General features: G+C 40.8%; 1 protein-coding gene across 1 annotated transcript; it reads left to right on the top strand.

The window, feature by feature from the left end:
• The first annotated feature begins 15,661 nt into the window (after positions 1 to 15,661).
• Positions 15,662 to 16,060, top strand: LOC147429452 (uncharacterized). Its single transcript, XM_086495022.1, has one exon. The coding sequence runs from the start codon at positions 15,662 to 15,664 to the stop codon at positions 16,058 to 16,060; it is 399 nt and encodes a 132-aa protein (XP_086351148.1).
• The last annotated feature ends 284 nt before the right edge of the window (positions 16,061 to 16,344 follow it).

Genomic DNA, 16,344 nt, shown 5'->3' with positions numbered 1-16,344 from the left:
TTGATTCGTTTAGCAAATGTGTCATTATATGTATAAGGACGTTCTTTGCTCGGTTTGGCATCTGATTTCAAAGGAATTGTATGTTGGCATATCGATGGATCAACTCCTTTGAGGTCTTTATAGGACCATGCGAACACATCTTTATACTTCTTGAGAAGTTGTGTTAGCCGTTCTTCTTCTTCAGGCTCTAAATTGGTTGCGATATAGACCGGCTGAGGCTTTTCACCTGGTTCAGTGAGGTCTATCCTTTTTGCATTTTCCAGCCCTCATAAGATTCCTGGTTTGTTCTTTCCCTGACTGGTGGTGTCATGATGATTTTTCTGTCTTGGATGGTAAATTTTTGATAGTGAGATGGCACATTCATGTTTCCTTTTTCTGACTCCCCCTTACCATCACTATCTCCCTCAGTAGTCCATTCCTCTCGTAAAGACCGTTTCAGTTCTTGGTATTTCTGTTTACGTTCCAGTTTGGTCCACTCTGGGTCTTTTGTTGTTTTTGTTTTTTATTTTTGAGATTTTTGTGATTTTGTTTCTGTTTTAGCTTTTAGTACTTGTCTTATTTCCTCTCACGTTCTTTCCCTTCGAACTTTTGAGAATCTTCTTGATATTTGATCTTTAACACAATCCTCTGCTTTTACAAGCATTAGATAGTGAGTTTTATCTTTTATCATGGGCATCAAGTTCTCTCTCACTTTGTTTCCTGCTCGTTTTCTCCTATAGCATTCCTGGTGTCTAGGGTGCTGATTAGCGAAATCATAAAACCGTTGATATTCTCTGTTTTCTTCCCACGCTCGCTTGAGTTGTCTGAACACTCATTATCTGCATCGTTATTGACCTCCAGATGCTCAGAGGAGTTATAAAACTCTTCTTGTTCTGGTGGTTCTACCATCTCATCTCCTCCTGGTATAATGCTTACCATGTAATACAGTAGCACATCATAGCATCCTTATCGCAAAATTTTGTTGTTGGACTATCTGTAATGGTACAGACATCCAATGTTGCTAGTATGTGTTCCCATTCCAAAGGTTCTAAGGCATCTTCAGGAAAAGGTTCCGGATTATAATCCTTGTCCTCAATAACTCTCTCTAAGACGCATTCCTCTTTTTTTAAGCTCCCAAAATGTGAAGCTCCGCACATCCATATCTCTTTTTGTTGCCATAACCATGCTGGGAGTTTCGATCCTGCGACTGTAGCTGAATCAAGCTCTTCCACTGGTGTCTGGTTCACATCTTTGTAACTATAGTCTTTTAGGTGTATTTTTGTTGTGGTCTCGCCATGTCTACGGTATATGTGGTCGTAACCCCAATCCTGGACCATCTTTAATTGTCTCATGAATGGTCTTCCCAAGATGATCTTGAAATTGTTCTTTTTGTTGAAATCAACTATTGCAAATGTATGCTCATACTCGATTCCGCATGAAGTGACAATCACTTTGTCTAAGAGTCCTAGAGGCTTCTCCATGAACCCATCTGCCAATTGCAATTTCATTCTGGTAGCTCTCAAAGATGGATTTTTCCCATTTTTTCCAGATTTCCTTGGTGTCTATAGCAACTCCTGCTCCACTGTCAAGAATAGCTTTGGAAACTACTCCTTGGAATTCGACTGATAGCATGGTGTTTCCATCTTCTCCCTCGCAATACGCTCCAACCTTGTTTAAAGGTACTGGCCTAGTATTTAGTTGAGGCCTATCCAATTCTCTAATCCCTTCCTGAAGCTTTGAGGTGGGGTCTTTCACTCCAAATGTTTCTAGGCATTTGCCTACTGTGGTCCACATGTTTGGTCGTAACCTTAGGAGTTCGGCTAATGTGATTGTGCATGCCACCGGGGTGGACAATAACTCAATCAACCCTTGTGAATCCATCACTTTGTTAGCAGAAAGTCTTTGAGATGGGATTGCTCTCACCTCAGACTTGGCTTCATACTCTCCTAGGTAAGAGGGTAGAGTTTACAGCGAGTCTGGTTGGCTGTGCCCCGAACTAATTGATCCCTGGTCTTGATCCCTGGTCTCCTGATTGTGAATGTATATCAAAGTTCATTTGTGATATTGCCTCAAATTCTTCAATAGGAAGTAAGATCTCATTTTTCTCTTTTCCCTTGATGTTCATGTGGGAACTCTCCCTGTTAGCTTCGTTGGCCTCACGGATTTGCTTCCACAAATCATCTAGACCATTACAGTCCTTAACCATTTCTGCCAATGTTTTAGGCTGGAACCCATCACTTGCTCCATCTGTAGTATTTGGCAATATGATAGGCTCTCCCATAGACTCATAGGCATTCGTGAGTCTTTCCTTCGTTTCTACTTGTTCCTCTAAAGTTAGTTTGATAGGGGTTGGAGCTGGTACTTCATGCCCCTTTACAGGTTTACCAAGCGGGTTTTCTATCAAAGATTGAGCTGTTTCAATCATCTTTCTACACATTTCCAGCCCCTATTTTTCTATTTCAGCATATGGATAAGTCATCCATCTTTGCTCTTGGGTTTGGTTCTTTTTGAGTCTGGCTTCGTAAGCTTTTAGAAGTGCATCTAACTGCTCATTTACCTTGTCTGCCAGTACTGATCCTCCTGATCCTGCACTTTTGGGTTTTGCTATTTCCTTGGGTGCTATGGTTGCCACAGTGTGTGAGCTTAGGCTAGCAAGATCCTCTAACCGCTCTAATCTATCCTTTGTGTGTTTTAATTCCTCGGATAGAGCCATTTGCTCTCGTTCTTTCCTGGCTTTCATACGCGCCTTTCTAGCTTTCCAAGTGCTTCTCTGATTTTTCGTTTCTGAACTTGGGGCATCGGTTTTTGGCTCTTCAATGATGGGTTTGTTTGTCATTCTTTGAACTTGGGCTTGTGTCACTGCCTGAATAGGTATGATTGTTTCATTTTCTGACCCTCCTCTGGAAGGCATTGCTTCCAACATGTTCAAGGTAGTTTTTACTCCTTTGCTCGGGTTCTTAGGGCAATCAAGAATAAAATGAGTAACTCCACACTCGGTGCAATATGTGTTGACTCTAATGAATTCATCATGAGGATAGTCTCTTAGCCAATGGTCTCCACCACACTTGTAGCAGGGTCCTTTAGGCTGCTGAGGTGCTCATTGAACTCCTCTTTGTTGGTATGCATGTCTCTGTCTGCCCATGCCTCCGTTGGTTATGAACCAAAATTTTTGTTCATCTAAGCTATAACTTCCTTCTCCTGCTGCCTGCGCAGCTGTTGGTGGTCATGCACCTCCCATCACATTCCATGGTTCTGGTGTTGAGGGTTCTTCTGGTGGATAGTAGACAGGATTTTCCGCATATCCACTGGGATCTTCATAATATGCATGCATAGGCACCAAAGAATTATCTTTTGATTCGGTTACTGTCGGTGTGTATCTTATGCCGACTGGTCGTAATCCTGGTAGGGGTGGTTGTTGCCCCAACACTGGTTGTGGTCTTTCTACACCTACAGGTCCTGGTAGGTTGCCTGCTTGATACCTAGGCATCGGTGGAACTTGAGGAGATGCTACCTGAGCTTGGGGAGCATAAGGTCTCTCTCTCACATATCCCTTGTTATAATAACATTCCTTCGTCCCATGGTTTGTCCATTTTTGTTCAATAGCACACTACTTGGGCTGTTTAGCCTGGGGTTTTTAGCCTGGGGTTTGGCGTACAAGTTAATATTTTTTAGCACTTCCTCTACAAGCTGCTCCTGGTTTACAACTACTTCTCCTTTTGGTGTTGTCTTAGAAGACTTGCTTCCACTTTGTTGTGAATTGTCGTCAAGATCCTTGAACTCACCATCTTTGTAGACCGCACAATTGTCCACAAGGTAAAGAGCCTCCCTAGTTAATTCATTCAACGTCGTGCTCCTCTTCATATGTAAGTGCTTCTGGAGATCTACATTCCTTAGTCCTTGGATAAATATAAGAATAAGTCTGGACTGAGTTGGCAGTTCTTCCACAGGACAGAACTTAACATATCTTTTTAGTCTTAGGGCTATCTTTTGCACAGATTCTCCGTCTTTCTGTTTGAATTTATGGATTTGTGAGACGATATTATGAGCTATTCCCCTTTGTGATAATTCCTCGATAAACTCGTCAAACACCTCCTCCATAGACTCAAAGTCTCTACGCTCCACAAGTCAAACCAAGTAGCACGTCATCCTCTAAGGTTAGTCCAAACCCTACAAATTGGGTAGGGAAGTCTAACACCTCTTCCGCTATAATTACATTCACAAAGGCTGCTACATGATCTCTCGGATCTCTATTTCTCATGTATTTCTTGTTTACCCATTTTTGCACCTGAGAAGGTCTAATTCTACGATGGTCAACAAATCTCATCATTGGATCTCCTTGTCCCAATCTATATACCTCCTCTGGTCTTCTGTAGTAGGCTGGTTCCTCTCCCAGTGGTGCTCCTCTCCCAGTGGTGCTCCTAAGCCATAATTTCTAATAGTTCTTGCAAGAGATGGTTCATCTCTTCGAACTCGTTCTACGGGTGGTCTTCCAGGCTCTGTTGACCCTTGAGTCTTTGGCTTACTCTCTCCTTGATACCTTGAATAGAGTGGTGGTTCTTGCAAATCCCTTAGCCCTCGTGCGGCTTGATAACCATCTCGGTTTCGGTCTTGCTCTAATGTTGCACTCTGTCGAAGCCATGCCTGCAATGATGGATGAGTTATTGGTTGGTTTTGGTCGTTGAATGTCTGCGGTCGGGTGGAATGTGAGGTTGCGTCATACTCCTCTGAAAAGGGATTTGTCGACTTGCTAGGGGTATAGGTGGCTCTTGGCACTTCATCGGGGGCATATGTTGATGCTCCTGGAACCGTTGCCTTTTTTACCTCTTCTGGGAGAATACGTTGGTATTCTCGCCCATACCTATCAACAAAAACTATATCCTTCCCCATAGCAATTTCATAAGAGAATAAGTAAAGAACCTTGTCTTTTCTTAACTCGTTTGGGTATGGTTCTTTGCAACAAAAGTAAGAGACTATTCCCTTGCTCTCATGCTTGTAAATTCCCACATTCTCATTATAAGTTGAAACCAAGGTTGTTTTCTTATCATACATAAAAATTTCTCCAGGTCGATGAATGCTTGGAGGCGATTCTTGAGTTTCTGAAACCATTTTCCCCTTTGCCATGTTATCTCCATATTTGTTGTAATCTTTAGGGTTACTAACTATCAGATAGTGGTTCCCCTTTTCGGCTCGGAATCTATCTCCATCATCATAGACCCAAATTATCTCCAGTGTCTGAGCCAGTCTTTCTTCAATACAAATGCACTTGCGTCCTCGATAGTCAGAATAAACTAGGGCTCCCCTCGAGTTTGTTCCTTCTAAGAAGATCATAGTGAACTTGGAATCATTCAAAGGATTTAGGGAGGTGCTTCCTCCTGGCATTGGTCCGTCATAGGTGAATCTTCCTGGCTGTTGACTACCCATCATGAAGAAGGATTTGTCTGATGAAGTGTCAGTATCACTACCCTCCTCAATAATCGGTGCTAGTGGATCTAGCCTTGCCTGAGTTACACTCTCCTCGGTGGACACTAAGCTACCTTGGTCACTGCCACCTTTTGGTCTCTAAAAATGTATCTTCTTGATCTTAAATTCATTAAACTTAGCAATGCAATTTATCACAAATCCAACCACTCACCTGGCAAAGGATCTATCTCCGCATAACTTCTTGCTTTACTGCTGAATATACTTGTACACAAGCGTTTAATTTTGGCAATCGAATCAAATCATTTAATCGCTAGAGGTTATCTTAGTAATGATTGGTATAACTGGAGAGTTAACCTCAACCACTACTGTATTTTATACACTGTTGATGTTATGTATTAGGTATGATAATCTGGAACTGTACTTCCCTCGGATGTTGGTCAATTTACTTGGAAAAGTGTGAATTCAGTCTTTGCTCCGTCAAATGGCCAAACAAGGTCCAAATTCACTTCTGAAAGAAGTTCTGGAACCCTTAAGCCAAATGGAACCTCGCTGTATAAGATCTGTCAAATGTTCCCTTCACTAAGCCCCAGTAGACATCCTATGCATAGGATGTCTCCTGCTCTATTTTGCCTAGATTCTTGCACTATGAATTCCCCTTGATGTGCTGAGTCCACATCTGTTTTTACTTTTTGATTTGGATACCTATAAGCAAGTCAATGGATTATAAATCTATTCCAACAACCTGTTGTTAGTCTTGATCAGTCTAATCAACTCCAATTTGGACCAAAATTGACTAGGAGGCTTGTTGCCTCAGGCTATACAACACCCTGCTAGGCCTACAGTCAGTATCTGGCTTCAATTTCTTGCTTTATATATTCTACGTGTAGCATGTGTTTTTGCTCTGAATGGCTTCATATGCAAAGCATAGACTCCTCTTGAGGTGTTGATCACTTTGGTATGCTCAAAATTAAGTTTGGAGTGCAAAATCACACAGATGACATCCTACGCGTAGGATGTTTTTTTGGTCTGTTTGACCCCAGACTTGACACACAGCTTCCCCTTGATGTCAGCAACCGAGTGGTATGCTTAGATTTTGGTTTGGATTTCAAAAGTCCCCAATTTTAGCTGTTCTAGTCTTTTTCAGTCAAAAGTGCTAAAGTCTGCTTAGAACCCAATTTTTTCACCCAAATGAGATGAAACCTCTCTCAGTCAATCAATATATCATGCAGATCATGTTCATGCAGTCATCCTATGGTTTTGGTCTTAAAATAATGCCTTGGCACAATTTGGGTAGGATGTCTGGCAATTTCAGTCTATCTAGCCTTATCCTGTCAAGATATGGTCAAATTTTCACTTTCAAGGTGAAAATAGGGTAATCCCCACCTTCTGAACACACTGGTCTACTCAAAATTCCAAAATTCCCACCAGATTAGTCTGTAGACATCCTACGCATAGGATGTCTCCTAGCTTAAAATTAAATTTTTTTCTGACAGAAATGCTCCTGATGCTCTGCACTTCTATCAGAAACACTCACAATAACTTTTGGACTTCACTTCAGCTTTCAAACACACTTTTGCATCTTTTACAACCTTGTGATGAATCTAACAAGCAAGTATACATGCATGAAGTGCTCTAGATCCTGAATCATGATGTCCTACTTACTCTACTCCTACTCATCCTGTGAAATGGTGATAATGGTGTTTTGGTTTCTTCCTAGCCTCTCCTGACTCTCAAGCTCTCCTCTCACCGCTTCTACCACTCAAACTCCTACTCTTTACAAAACAACTCAAGTAAACACTACCTAAGTCTACCTAAAACTACCTAAGTCGAAGGATCTAGGCCAGACACACTCTCCCTAGACTCCCTCTAAGACCTAGAGATTCCTCCACCCTCTCATCCTATCTAAATGTAAAACGAGACTCTTGGTAGGCCAAAGAATCCCTATACTCAAGGACTAGTCTCGGTCACCTACCTAAGTTTTTTATCCCCGGCAGAAGCGGCGCCAATGTTGGATGGATATGCCACGTCGAACGTCAGCACAACGAGAACTCACCTAACAAGATTTGTCAGATAAGGAAGAAGCTCGACTCGCAGGCGTGTGGAAGCAGGCATAGGGTGTCAACCTACACTTGACCGACTCGTAACTAATTCCTACAGAGGTCTCTACCCAATGTCTAAGTCACAGCCTTCAAGAGTGCATAAGAGGAAACTTCCTACAACGCTTTCTAGAGCCGAACATCCATCAAACAATCTCGAAACACCATAGAACTTGAAGGAAACCCTACTAACACCAATAGGTCGCTCTCCCTAAGGTCTATGAACAAAAATCCCAACACAGAACACCTGGTACAAAATCACGTAGGATGTCTGACCGAAATTTACAGGTCGTCGTTTTCAAAATCTAAAGTTCCTAATGTGTATCTCTACTCAATGTGAACGCGTGGATATGTTGCAATGCAAAATTGGACAACGTATGCTCACCGAATCACCAGATGAAGCTCGTAGATGGAGCTCGCAAAACGGGACCGTACGTGCACAATGTAGGTATTGACGCATAGCTCTCATCGGGAGCAACACAATGCACTTCTCCGCACTCGATTCCGACCATCGGTACGCGCGTAGCGTCAAGATGAAGCTCTCACTGTCTCTCGTACACAGTACGCTCACTCACAGACTTCAAACTTCTTTTAAAATGACAAGGTTTTGTCATTAAGGTCAAAAAGTGGTATATATACCTTACAATTCTCAAACCCTAAAGTTCTAAATTAACCATCTACTCAACCTAAATGTCAAAACTGGGATACAATCTGGAAACTTCTATAAGCCCCAATATTTACAAGGTGAAATGTCCGGTTTTTCTCAAAAAATGAATAATTACAAAAAAATAATCATCTACTGAGCAGTCATTTTTTGTAGGGTGTGTCGATCTTCTAACACCTTTGTACATGAATTTTTACAAAGCCACTTCCAAAACTTGCAGGGCTATGTACACATATATACATGAGGCTAGTAGGCAAGCTTTTTGGCATGATTTAGTGACTTCATGCTTATCCAAAAATGCATGACAACGCTTAGAGCCCGTTGCCTTAACCACTAGGCCAACTCCCGTTGACCGTGTTCCATGTTTTTTAACATCGAATCTTAAAGGATTCACTCCAATTAAAACTTTTCCCATGCATGATTACTTAATTTATTTTTCATTCAAACTTCAACCATTCTGAATCAAAGCTACACAATGAACCTCAATCAAACCACCTCTAGGTGTCTATTTTGATACTAATCCTCTACCAATGTTCAAAATAAGGACTCAGGTTTTGAGCGAGAGCCCACCTTGTGTCCCCGGAAGTTATTCCTTGTGCAATTCAATATAAAAGAAATACCGAAAGGGGCGCCAACGAATTGGGATCAAAGGTGGAATCAATTGACACCCGGTGCCCTATATGGTTACACTAAGCTGCTCATGGATTCAAAATTCTCAATAACTTTGGAAAAAAGAGAAATATATGATCCCAACCAGCATTGCCTTTTACTATGTATGACCTTGTCTTGTTCAGTTTATAGAACTAATTATGTTGCAAGTATAGATTTGTCAATCTTGCTTTCATGCCCAAAAGAGAGACGTACGGGGTGAAGATCTCGCAAGGAAACTCTTTTGCATACCAAATCATGTGAAATGCAATGAGTTCAATTTCAATTCAATTCTACCGAGTCCATGGTGGGGACAACAGGGCAATCACTAAGGCTTGCAAGTCTCACTAAACTTCCTGATTACTTGGTGAGCCAAAGGTCTCTTTTTGGATCTTTGAGCCCACAAGTGGCCACTTGGCAAGATCCAAGCCATTTCCCACAACTCAAATTGCATGGCGCCCAGGAGCCTCGCAGGAATAAGTGAAAACAACGTTGCTTTTTACCGTAGCAAGATCTGCAGCCCAAAAAACTATGGGCCTGCTATAACCAGAAAAGAAAAAACCTTCTCTTGTGTTCATACTAAACAAGAAAATTTCATGAGAGCTTGCACAAGTGCCACACTCTATAGAAGGAGAAGCAAGAGTTTGTGGAGAAGCCATGGAGTTGAGCCTTGTGTCCACCCAGCTGTCCGAGATGGTCCAACCCATTTTGACCATCAACAGATGCAAAGAGAGGGCATGTGCAATCACCTACGCTTCTATCTTGAAGGCATGTGGAATTGACCTCCCAATACAACGACCTACATGTGCAGTTGGAAGGCATCTGGCATCATGCAAGATGTTGGTATGGGCAAAAGAGTTTACGGTGACATTGTTAGTCACGGGCTGTTGACAAAAAATGTCGTGCATTTTGAAGGCATGTGTCTGTACCCAAGGTGCTGATATGGGCTCTGCCATGTCCCTTGGAATGCTTTGATTGCAAGATATACCCAACAATGGAAAGACTAGGAAGCTATAGGCTATTTTCAGCACATGCAAAGAGAGGGCAGCTCTCCAAATGCAATCTTGAAGGCATGTGACATTATGCAAGATGCTGATACGGGCAAAAGAATTCATGATGATATTGTTAGTCAGGGATAGTTGGGAAAAAACTACGTACTTGGCATTGCCTTGGCATGTACGCCAAATGTGGTGCACTTCAAAAAGCATAAAAAGTGCTTGAGGAGCTTTCTGTTTGGAGCGGTTTCTCCTGGAATGCATTGATTGCAAGTTCCGCACAACAAGAGCAGGGCTGGAAATGTTGAGGCTATGAATCACCTATGCATGCATCTTGAAGGCATGTGGCTCTACCCAAGGTGCTGATATGGGCGCTTCCATGTCGTCTCTTGGAATGCTCTAATCATGGGATATGCCCAACTGTGGCAGGGCAGGAAGCTTTGAGTTGTTCTCAGCAGATGCAAAGAGAGTGCAGCTCTCCAAATGCAATCACCTATGCTTCTATCTGAGCATAGGAGATTTTATCTGTTTATCACGAACCATAAAAAATGTACATCATGGGTGCAATTTTACCTCTTGATAAAGCATTATAGATCAAAGCTTACATGACAAGATTTTGGCTCACAATGGCATGTATTTTGGATGTTGCATGCTTTCCATCCTCTTTTTTCACTATCTGCAAGCAGAGTCCACCAAGTGGCATGATTTAAAACCAAAAAACAAGTAACGAGTGTCAAAAAGCAGTGCCATGAAAAGCTTATTATTTTTTGCGCTATCTGCAGCACTGAAAAAAGCAACGATCGCTCGTATATAAACCAGTAAAAACTTAGTTCTTGCACTATCTGTAGTGGCAATACGTAGCTTCGCAGATCCAGTTTGCAGAGGTGTGTGTCTTTTCTACAATCTATTGTCAAGTTGAGTTTGTTGTTTTCCCTTCAATTCCATATTGTTGCAATGTCTTCTATGGCTCATCAGCATGTATGCAACATGCATGATGTATTAGAAACGCGCCGCTCTCTTTCCAACCTCCTTGCCTCCTCTAATTCTCTCCACATATGCACCATAGACGAAGGTCTTGTATGTCTTCTCTCCTCTCTAGTCCCTAATGAGCATGTCATTTGATGAGTCTCCTCTTGTTAATGATTCTCTCAGAAAGGATGCATCTAGTGTCGAAACAATATGTGAAAAAGCAAGGGCAAGTAATTTGGCTTCACAAGCTTGCCTTTCCATTGTTTGTGATCATCTCTTGAGCACGCTCTCTTGACCAAATGGGCAAGATATTAGTGAGAGGTCGCTCTTGAACAGAAATATGACTATCTGTAAGACTATTATTTACCTCGTCTTGTTCTTGCTCAAGCGTTCCGCTGCTTCCATTTCCTTTTTTTTTGCATATGATTTAAATGATTTCTTTTCTAGGTCTTTTTTGTGCTCTTCAAATAAAAATATGCTCTACCAAGCATGACAAAGTCCTTATCCATCAATATCCACAGTCCTTGGGCAACACTCTCACAAAACACCTTGACAATGGAAAACTCCAAGGAACAAGCTTTGCACTTACAGCCTACATGTAGTTGAGGAAACTTGATGAGAGAGGGGCAAGAAGGGGTGTTGCAAAGAGGTTATTTGTAGTCAACGGAGAGAGAGAGAGAGAGAGAGAGAGAGAGAGAGAGAGAGAGAGAGAGAGAGAGAGAGAGAGAGAGAGGAACCTATAGGGCTTGAGAATGGCCACCATGAAAAGGTTTTCGAGAGTAGAGAGGCTAAGCGGATGCTACACCAAAGGAGAGGAAGATAGACAAAATAATAAATTGAATCGTTTCATGCTTGTGGATAGAATCTCAAGGCAAAAGAGGTGCTTTGGTGCATGAATCATTGTGTACAATTCATTTGTAGCTTGCCAAATTATTATGGCTATTTCTCTCTCTCTCTCTCTCTCTCTCTCTCTCTCTCTCTCTCTCTCTCTCTCTCTCTCACACACACACACACACACACACACACACACACACACACACACACACACACACACACACAGAGTTACATTGATCTTTGGGGCCAAAGGTGGGGCTAGAAGGAGAGGGATTGAAAAGGAAAGACCCTTCTTTCGTTTAAACACCCTTGATGATCTTTCACAAGATGAACAGGCACCCAAGAGCAGCACTATGTCAAGAAATAATGTGCTGCAAGTCCGCATTTACTAATCTTCTTTGTATTCAAAGGCACTCCACTCGGTTGCTCCCTCTCTATCTCTCTTCCCAGATCCCTTCCTTCTACATGCAATCAGTCCTTAATGATTTCTTTCACATGGTCCCTCCGCCTAAAGGCTTAGCTTAACACCTTTATTCCCAAGGCCAAGAAGATAGAGATAGTACAATTTTAGCAAGGAAAATGTGTCGAAAAGCACCCATAATTCTTTATGTAATAGACCTTTGACATAGAACATAAATTTAGATTTGTTTCTCTTTATGCTTGATCGATATCTACATCTCCTGTATTTATCTTAATGCAAGTTCTGTGTCTGGCAGGAAAAATATATATTCACAACACTGGACGTTTCAACTGCACAAGTGCAACTCCAGCTGCACTACACTACAAGGTTCATTATTTGCATCCAGCTTTCCATGACTGTGTGTTTGGTTGGTGCAATATTAACGCTACGGGGTAGGGCACAACTTCCGTTTCCTATAATTTTTGGAGAGACCACATTGCCAAATCTCCACCATACTTTTGTATGGCACTTCTGCATGGCATCCACTATTTTCAATTTCAATCTGTGACGTTTCATTGCATGCGATAATGTTTAACTATTCACATTCCTTTTTTGTAGCTTGCCTCAACCATCGGCTTGTAGAGTGGACAATTGAAAAGCTCCAGTACAACATTGCAAGTCACTAAAGCACTTCATTTCATGTTGCAGTTCATTAATGCTTTATCCATTTGCATATATCTTGTTATATTCTATAGATGCTAAATTTCAATTTGCATATGTCCTGTTCTATTCTATAGATGTTATATAGCAAGGCTCACCAAGCAAGACTAGTTGAGCTTGGGATTTTTCTTTACCCTAGCCTCCTCCTTGGTTCTTAAAGCATTTTTAAAGATAAGATGGCCAATTCACAAATCTAAAGAACATACAGAGGGAGAAAATATCAACTGCATTGCACCCAACGGCAAGCTAGGCTAACAATCGTTGTAGAACTTTCCAAAACTCAAACAAGCGAATGATAAACAAAGTGAAGTGACACTTTCGCAATCTATTCTAAAACTAAATTTATGCAAAGGATTCCAAACATTGGCAATTAAGACTTCTCACACTCCTCTAAAACAAAAAAATCATTTGAGTCTCGTAGATCTCTTCATCTTTGCTTTGACCATCAAATGTAGTACTTTTCTTGCGAGGCTTTTTGTAGAGGTCACCTATTGCATTCAAAATCCTTTTTCACCACATCATCTTCTAAAAGACCATGTTCAATCATCATGCAAATGATAAAAGATTACATCTCACATAAAAAAAGAGAGAGCACATGGCTCTCTGTGCCGCATGGACATGCTTCATGAGCTTCCAAATCTAGTTTTCCCCTTCTTCCTAGATAGGAGTGTCTAAGATCCTAGGAGGATTAGTATTGGAAATTTTGTGATCCTGTTCGGAGGACCTACATGTCTGGACAAGTCCATTAGATTAGGTTTTCTAGTTTTGGAACCCTCTTGCATAAATGGTTTGTACACGCATTTTGACAGATGTTATTACACTATGATGGGAATCTGGCCTGACATGTATGTAGTTCTAGGTTAGAGGAATCCAACAAGCCATTCCCTGCATCGATCGGATTCCCATGTGGCCAATGTGCAACAACTTCACCCTTGACCTAACTTTTTAAAAAATCATTTTAATGATTTATTTGTTGGGTGTGGTGGACGGATTTCCCTACCTACACCTAAAGATATTTTTAAGTCCAATTTCAGCCCTATAAAGGGAACTAGTAGGCAAGATTTGGAGCAGATTGAGAGCGCTAGAACAAGGAACAGACCCACCCAGCGTTTTGCTCGAGATTAGCCTAGCATTTTCAGTCCTGCAAACTAGCTAGCATTTTTGGACAGCATTAGCTAGCGTTTTTAGTTTTCCAACCCTAGAGCTTGCAGATCCAACCATCATTTTTTGTTTTTAGCCTTAGCATTGTAGTTATAAAAAAATAATCCAACTTTCTCAGATTTCAGTCCATCTTCCTCGTTGGAAAGCGGCTCAGATTTGGCTTCACGTATTTCTTGTTGCAGTCTGGCACTTTGGCATGCTCCATTGTTGTCCATTATTGGCAACATTGAGATCTGCATTTTCTACCCTTGATCCCTCACATCGAGAGCCCAATTTAGCCCTAGATCCACCCCTTGGTGGTCATGCAACACTAAGAATAACCATGTAGATGAACTAATTTTGATTTTTTTTCATAGGATATGTTGCATTAAACTTTTATTGTTAGAAAAAAATCTTCTTTTAGGTCCTTTGAAATCAAGTATGAATCTTATCATTTTTTTCACATATTAATACTATACTTCAATATATTTTATATTGTATACAAAAGTTATGGCTAAATAATCAAGATATACCATAAGCTACATGGCCTAAGGCACTAATTTGATCCAAATCACTTCTTGTGCATATGTCCTAAGGTCCACCACGAACTTGGCCCAAAGAAAATTTATACATACATCCTAAGAAAATGCACCCCACCATTATAGTCTTTGATCAAAGACTAATTAAGTACTTCTTTAAAATGGAAAATAAAGAGGGCCTCCTATACCCCATTCTCTTCCTAATTTCTATAAGGGTTGATTGTACTATTATCAAGTACATGTTTCATGATTTAGATATCTTTTAATTAGAAATATGAATACTGAACTTTCCTTTTTTTATGGTTCCTTGTGACCATATTTTCACTATTGATATTTAGATATGTACAAGAATGTGCCAATTACAAGAGTTATTGGTTGTCACGAGTGGGGTTTAGAAAATTGGGGAAACTTCAGTATTTCAAGAAAAGCACACAATGAACCACGAATGAAATGACAACATAAAGTACTTCAAAACAATGAAAAAGAGAAGTGCAAGTAAAGAGATAATACTATACGATGGTAAAGATTGTATTGCATTAATCAAGTATATGTGCCCACTAGCTTAGCATATGAGTTGTCTACATAGGTGTTCCATACATGAAAAGTAGAGCTCAGCCCTCAAGTCTCTCTTCCACCACCATGATGAAGGGGTCCTACCTTTTTATTCTATTGCTCCACCTTTTTGACCCCTTCGTCTCATTTGTGGAACCTTTATATGTTGCAGGTTCAGTAGACACCTTCAGCTGATTGTTGGTTGTTGAGGTTTGGTTCCACACTTGAATGTTCATCTTGGCTTGGTTGGTTCTTGGTCTATAATTGAGCCACTAAGTGATTGCTTATATCTCCCTAGGGATTGAGTATTCAAATATTGGCATAAATTTCTACGTTTTTTTTTTTTTTTGATACACCTTCAGCAAATCAAAGATGAACACTATCAAAATATAAATACAATATGTGTGTGTGTGTGTGTGTGTGTGTGTGTGTGTGTGTGTGTGTGTGTGTGTGTGTGAGAGAGAGAGAGAGAGAGAGAGAGAGAGAGAGAGAGAGAGAGGAAAGAGATATTGTAGCAACTATGGAAAGTGATATTGTACTGGGAAAATTGATAATGCACATCAGGAAAGTTGATACGTACTAATGTTGGAAAGCTGAAACTGCACATCAAGAAAGAGGTTATGAAATTTTAAGGTGAGATGCAAGCTTGGAAAGAGAGCAAAAGTGATATAGGGAATCTTGTTCAAGGAAGGAGCTTTGGAGATATGGAGAAAGACATTGTAGATTTGGAAGGAGATGTTGGAGCTTTGGAGAAAGACGTTGCATATTTGGAAGGGGATGTTGGAGCTATGGAGAAAGAGGTTGCAGATCTACAAGGAGATGTTGCAGCTATGGAGAAAGAGGTTGCAAATCTCGAAAATGATTTTGGAGCTATGGAGAAAGAGGTTGCAAACCTAGAAGGAGATATTTTAGTTATGTTGAAAGAGGTTGCAGGTCTAGAAGGAGATGATGTAGCTATGGAGGAAGAGGTTGAAAATCTAGAAGGAGATGTTACATGTTGGGATGCGGTCTTTTGTTGCATCTCTTGTGTGAACAACCTCTTCCACCTAGAAAACGGATGTGTCAATAACCCATGTGACGAACCTCTTACAACCCATGTGTAAAGCATAGCCACTTGTGTGTGTGTAGGCAGCCACATATGTGCTTCATGTATCAAAAGGCTACTTCTTTGTATATGCCTATATAGAGGCACATTATGCTAAGTAAAAATTTAGTCTATCATTTTTGCAACTACACTCTATTCTATTGTGTGCCCAATCAAGACCTAAGCTAACTTTACTCTAATCATGCTTATTCCATGAATGGCACAACAACCTATCCACCTTAACCTATCATTATAGAGCTAAAACGATGTGTGGTAGACTACTTTATATAAAGGTGTCCTGGC

This window comes from Adiantum capillus-veneris, chromosome 22, assembly GCF_014529385.1.
Source record: "Adiantum capillus-veneris isolate H3 chromosome 22, ASM1452938v2, whole genome shotgun sequence".
Classification (NCBI taxonomy): domain Eukaryota; kingdom Viridiplantae; phylum Streptophyta; class Polypodiopsida; order Polypodiales; family Pteridaceae; genus Adiantum; species Adiantum capillus-veneris.
Note: the sequence above shows the minus strand (reverse complement) of the source record. Positions and strands in the feature narration are given on the sequence as shown.

What these genes read in the sequence shown, in the direction of transcription:
- LOC147429452 (XM_086495022.1), top strand. Translation starts at nt 15,662, where the DNA reads ATGGAGAAAGACATTGTAGATTTGGAAGGAGATGTTGGAGCTTTGGAG.